This window comes from Belonocnema kinseyi, chromosome 9 (assembly GCF_010883055.1).
Source record: "Belonocnema kinseyi isolate 2016_QV_RU_SX_M_011 chromosome 9, B_treatae_v1, whole genome shotgun sequence".
NCBI lineage: Eukaryota > Metazoa > Arthropoda > Insecta > Hymenoptera > Cynipidae > Belonocnema > Belonocnema kinseyi.
Window position 1 is genome coordinate 75,608,802 of NC_046665.1, and position 6,631 is coordinate 75,615,432.

General features: G+C 29.4%; 1 protein-coding gene across 1 annotated transcript in view; it reads left to right on the top strand.

Annotated features, from left to right (window-relative positions):
• LOC117180593 (dynamin) overlaps positions 1 to 5,807 on the top strand; it is a 61,441-nt gene extending 55,634 nt beyond the window's left edge. Inside the window, exon 17 of the mRNA XM_033373086.1 lies at positions 4,157 to 5,807. Within this exon, the coding sequence (XP_033228977.1) occupies positions 4,157 to 4,220 (64 nt within the window). The 3' untranslated portion in view covers positions 4,221 to 5,807. The remainder of the gene's footprint in view (positions 1 to 4,156) is intronic.
• Positions 5,808 to 6,631: the final 824 nt, after the last annotated feature.

The following is a 6,631-nucleotide window of genomic DNA, read 5'->3' on the forward strand; positions in this document are numbered from 1 at the left end:
ATATTTGTTCAGCCATTTTACCCCATTTGCACCAATTATTGAGTATTTTTAAATTTGAATTTAAATCATTTGAAATATTAGCATTTTCTGAAGATGTTTCGGAAATGCTTCGGATTGAAAACGAAGAGAATTTTTTTCTGATTACTGGCAGTCTTCGAAATAGAATTACCTTTTCCTTACTATAATTAATGTTGCGTTGATCAACCGATGTTGTGTGTGAAACACTGCTTGGGCGACTAAAGTTGAAGTCGAAACACATAGTTAAAGAGTTTTAGGTAATAGTGATGAGATCTCGTATTTCGTAAACTGTTTAAAAAATGAGATGAGTTATTGTAATCATAAGAGAAGATTAAAGAGGAAATTATACCGAGAGTTTAGATTTGCTATTTTTAAAAGAAGCAATTCACTAAAAATAGAACAACATCGAAAAGATTAAATGAAGGGTAGATTATAAGTACTTCACTAGACACATTTGCAAACATGCTTCCATCGTAAGCCTTACTTAGGAAAATACTAGACAGCTGTGCTTGCGTTCAACGTTTACACCAACTAGCTCGACTGTATCACTGAATCTACGAGAATTGTATCACACAGTTTAATTTTGATTTTCTTTCAATCGAGCGAAATTAGTGCAAGCGAAGGAACCCCTCCAAAGAGTCTTCATTTATTCCAGAAACATTTTTTAAAATTAAAATTTCAATCTCGTAAATCAGGGATTTTCATATACTCTTAGATTGTTACGACTGAATTGTAGACTTGATTTTCCTTCCTTTTTGATATTTATCTTAAACTTTTTTTTTTATTATTTTGTAGTAATGATAGAATTTATAATTATGTAGTGCTGATTTAAGAGAAAGATTTCGCATCAGATAGATAAATATGATGGCAAGAAGAGTTCCGAGGATCAAACCTGACATAGACCTTAATAATAATATAATGAGAAAAAGGCAAAAAAGACGGCAGGATTGCTTGAGAAGCAATGTTTATTGTGAAAAGCGACTTTTATGTCGTGAGTGTTTTGTGCGAATTATACACACACGTACGCACCCACGCACTGCAAATACTGTTTATTGCAATATAAATGTGTATATAGGGAATAACATGTTATAGAAGATATTATATGATGAATAAGAATAACGATAAAGTACAATATTATCTGTCGCTCGAACTGGCAGTCACGCATTTTCGCAAGTTTCACTGAAATCGCGGAATTTTCTTTGTCATTGCTTAATTGCGAATTTACATTAAGATAACGTTGCGAAATGTGTGCCCGCGTTCTGCGTTTTTATTGTTCTTTTCATTTTTAATCTGACGACCCTGAAACCTCTTTTCTTTAAGTTTGCGAAATTGAAAGTTTCATAAATAATTTTTTTTTCCCCTGGGAAACTAATTCTGTTGCGTCATCGAACTTTATACTTCTAATTGAGGATAGCTCTGATGGTTTTGTGATTTTCTCAGCAACGTTTTAATCCATAGTGAACAAGTTTCTTCAATTTCTTTAAATTCTGTGAATGACACCTGCCTTTTCATTCCTATTTTCTTGCTTCTTTGCTTTCTATGCTTTTATGAACCATTCTTATGGTTTTGAATTTCACATTTCCATTTTGGAATCTTAATTTTGAAGGTTTTCTTTGATTTTTGTTTGTTTTGTAAATTTATGAAAATATTTTTCTTGCATTTTGAAAACACCTAAATAGATAATTCTGAAGGGAATATTTAAAAATCTGGACTTTTATTTATTATACTTGAATCTAATTATAATCTAAAACCTAGTTTTAAATTGTTAATTGTTCGTTTATAGACTTTAAAGTGTCTTTTATTTTTCTATTTTCGGCGGACTCTATTACTCAATTAGCTATCTCGCCATCAAGTATCTGCTTAAGTAGTCTTAATCATTTTTAATTTCCGCCATTGAGAATTCTGACGTTCTTCTCTTTTAAAAATCGTACATCACCTAACCATTGTTTTCAAACTTTTAGTTTGTAACATTGCATGCAGTCTTCTTCATTTAAAAGCAATATTTCCACGTTTCAGGCTTTTTAAATTTAAAGAAAACAGTTTAGAATTCCATTATTTTCCTAACTTAATTTGGTATCTTATCCATTTTAAAATTATTCGTCAGTACTTAGGAAGCAGAAAAACTTGGAAATATCAAGGCAACTCATTGGTAGAGAAAAATTAATTTAATTCATGTGACTAATATTTTTATTCAGTCATTCAAACTACATGTATGTTCTAATAAAAGTCGTTTTAAACCTTGATTAAAAATATAGTAACTTTCGAAATGTAACGAATTCGAATTCAGATATTTTTTAATTAAAAATGTTTTCAGTTGGGACGTAAAATAGAAAATGGAAATAAATTGTTTATTTTCCGACCTTCAACATTTTTCCAATTTAAAAAAATGCAAATTTCAACAATTTCAAGTTAACTGCAGACTTAATATACCAACATCAAAATTCAATTATTCAAAAGTTTGTATATTTTTTTTTGTCTGAAATCGGAAAAATAAAAAAATTTTAAAAAAAAGTTTAAAAAATAAAAAAATTATGTAAACAGTGTTTATGTTAATGTTATATATTTTTGATTTAATTCTAAGATACAGTGTTTTATGGAGAAAAATTGGATCAATTTTATAACTGCTTCAAAATTGTTTAAATCCAATTAACTTTGACGACCTAAATTTGGCTTTTAGAGGGTGGCCGAAGGTCAGGGATAACCTGAAATCAGGAAAACGTCCAGGAATATTGTTGGTCATGGAAAGTCAGGAATTTTAAGGAAAAATGGCAAAACTTTGGGTATTTCGGTTAGAAGCACTTTAACTAACTTTCAACAGTAATCAAGGCTTGCCACACTGTCACTTTTAGTCATTTTTTTCTGTTAAATAACTTTTGAAATAAAAAGTCACTTTTTAATATGAAAAGATCACTTTATTCATTTTTCTTCTAATAAATTAATTCATGGATTAACTAATATTGAAATCAAGCCCATCCTTATTTCTGAATTTTCTTAAATTCTTCTGAAATCTGTTGAACATATTAAAAGATTCCGAGAAATTGTTAATAATCCTAAATAATTTGAGGAAATTTCAAAGGATTTTAAAGATTTTAGGGCCTTGTTAAAAATTCCAAGGAATTTTTTAAAGAGCTTTAACAACTTTCAAGTGATTTGAAATATTTGCGGTATTTTTAAAGATTCCAACGAATTTGTAATATATTTCAATAATTGCATGCGGTTGTAAAGAATTTCGAAAGATATTGAAGGATTTTAAAAAGGTTAAGGAATTTCAAAAGTTGAAATTTGTTAGGTTGTTTTAAAGATTCCAAGGCATTTTCAATCGATTAAGAAATTTTCAAGAAGTTTCCAAGGATTTGAAAAAATTATTTTAAAAAATTAGCATGAAGTTTTAAAAAATTGCCCAGAATTTCGGAAAATATGGAATAAATTTACCTACAGGGTATGGAAATATTTTTAATTTTTAAATATTTCTTGCAGTTTATTTGAGTTTTTTTTCTATTCTTCGAAACTCACTCAGTTCTACTCAATTAATTATATCATATTCTTTTATTTCCCTTGAATTTGTCTAAACTTATTTCAAACTTATTGAATTGAATGCGTTTTTCATATTTTTGAATTCTTTTCAATTCGCTTGATTTTTTTTAAATTTACCTAATACTTTAATGAGTTTCATCAAATTACACACTCACAAATATGTGATTTTTTCCGTTTTTTTCAAGTGAATAAGGCTGTGACAGCCCGGAGAAAAATAAATTTTAAATTGTTTTATTCTATTTGTACATATTATACATTTAAAATGTTATAAGATTAGAATTTTGTCCTTCAAATATTCACTGACTGGTGTTACCGAATTTTTCCTTTTATATATTAATATTAAGGGAAAGTAAAAGATTAGTCTGGGAAAAATTCAGGTAATTTGGAAATGAAGTTTTGCGGTCACCCTGCTTTTAACAAAATCGTGCCCGATTTCAAATGAACATCTAGTTTAAAATAAAAAGAAGAGTTGGCGGCACATTTATTTATTGGCGAGGGATGAAATACGTTATTTGTTCCGAATTTTCTTTTAGTTTAATTTCTTTACTATTTTACGTGGTACGTCTCTCTCATTGTCAAAACTCACAATGTATCTATTTTGTAGGCGCCCTGTACCCACTATTCCTCCCCGAATTCCCGACAGACCGTACTCTGGACGACTTAACTGAGCTAGAATCCTCGAATCTAAGAGATTCCTGTGTGCACCGACTGTACCTGCGACGATTTTTGTCGTGAACAAAGTACCGGATTATCGAGCCGAGGAGTTTGATGCCTGGAACTTCCGTTGTTGCTGCTGTTGCCACTTCCGGTCGTCCAGAGTCCAGAGGAGTCTTCTGATGCTTGGACGACGATGATAAGAAGGAAAGCATGAGGCGGGAAACGAAAAACGGGAAAATGGGAAAATGGTAAAACGGCTGTGCATGATTTAGAAAAAAAGTGAGGAAAGAATGGATGAATTCCCAAAGTCCTGACAAACTAGAAGGAAACGAATTTCTTTTCCTTTCCCTCTTCTTTTTCTTTTCTTGTACTTGGCTTTCTTCTCTTGTATTTTTCTATTTATAAGACGGTACGTTTAATTGAATCCATCAAGTATTAACTACGGGCTCGTATGAAATAAAAGTAGCGGAAGATGTGGTTGCTGGATCGATAGATTAAAATTTTCTTGTCCTAGTCAAATTAGAAGAAAGCAATTTTTTATAGGAATTTTTCTTCTTCAATTTAGCAGTCAAGCCCATAATAAATTTCAGCGAGTTGAAATAAATATTTATTTTGATTTTTAAAAGGCTCCCGATTAAAAAATGCAAACTTTCAAGGATCAATGTTGAGCGTTTTTCATAAATTAAGAAATGTATATAAATTGCACAAGGATTACATTTTTTTTTCGTCAGATACTCTATCAGTATTTCATCGATCAAACATCCACATTTGCTCGCTGTGAGATTATTTGTAACGTATGAAAATGAAAGCAAAGAAGACAACCCGATTACCTCGATCATCGAAGAGTTTATCAACTTTTCTAAGACGTTTTATAAATATATTTATAGATATGTGTAGAAGTCGTGATAAGAGCATAAATCTTTGATACTTCCTTTTTACGATGTGTAAAACTTTCGGCTACGAAAAATTTCTGTAAATTACAGAAGTTTTTTAAAAATTTGCAGTAATTTTTTGAAAAGGTTTACATGAAAATAAGGAGATAAAGAAAGCAACGAATGATCCATTATGTAGTGAAGGTGCGAAAATGATTCGGTCGATGTTAACTGTAAATAGTTTTAGTTCCTGAAAATTACTCATCTGATCGGATTGATAATGTGATTTTTGATTTTCCTAATTACATGTTTTTATCTATTTCTACGGTTGGTCCTTAGTTATTCTTTCTTTCACGTCTTTTCAGGAGTAGTTATACTTTTAAAAATGTTTCTTGTACAAAGGAAAAAAAAAATTAAATGAAACGAAGAGAGGCGAACGCGATTCATGACGAGGAAAAAGCCGCAAAATGAAAATTGTATATAAATGAAAATAGTATTACGAAATAAGCCTTTAGTTTTGTAATCAGTGAAGTTCAGTTTCCTTGATTTCAAAATCTGAAGTCTTTTAGGTACTCAGTGTGTGAGAACGAATGAATTTTGTATTATTAAATTTTTCCTACATTTTTATTTGCCTGTATGCAAAAATTATGTGAGACTTCGGATGACTGATGACGAAGGTACCTAAGGCGTAACGTGAAGAAAATAAATTGTAATTTAATACCAAAATATCTTGCTTTTTTTAATTACAGGCCTCACAGATTTTCCAAGGTGCCTGTTTCAATCGAGAAAGAAATTCACGGTGAGAAACATGCAAATTAAAGCACTGAATGTGGAATTCCATTGCATGTTAAGCTTTTAAAATTAAAGCTTAAACCATTTTTAATTTAGAAATTTGTTATTTAAACGCTCAATAATTTTAATGTATAAAATAGTTATTTTTAACACTTTTCAATTTTAAATTCCTGAATTAACTGCCATCAAACTGCAAAATAAGTTGTTCTAAGCTTCCAATTCATAAAAAAATTTAAACATAAAAATCTTCAAGACAAAAAATGGACCTCTTCAAATTTGGAAAAAAAATTGAAAATAAAAATTTCCTCCCTTCCAGCTTAATAAAAACGTTTGGAAAATAATTACCCTCTTCCAATACAGAAAAAATGTTATAAATATTAAAATACAACAGTTCTCCGCCTTTAATTTTATAAAAATGAAAAAGATAAACAGGATTCTGTTCCAATTCGGTAAAAAATTAAATACCAAAATTTGATCCCTTTTAACCTTAAAATTTTGAAATTTAAACATTTTGTTATACGTAAATCCTTTTAAGTTGAATTATTTGAATTTTAAGTTGTTTCAAATCTATAATTATTTAATTGTAATTGATACATCAAAATTTTATACTTTCACTTACAAATTTAAAAAATGTTTAAATGAAAAATTTGAAATTGTAACTTTCAAGGCTTAAATTTGAAAAACACTCTGAAGTTTTAATGATAGAAGACAACTCAGTTTACAAATTTTAAGTTTGAAATATTTTTTATTTAGTTATA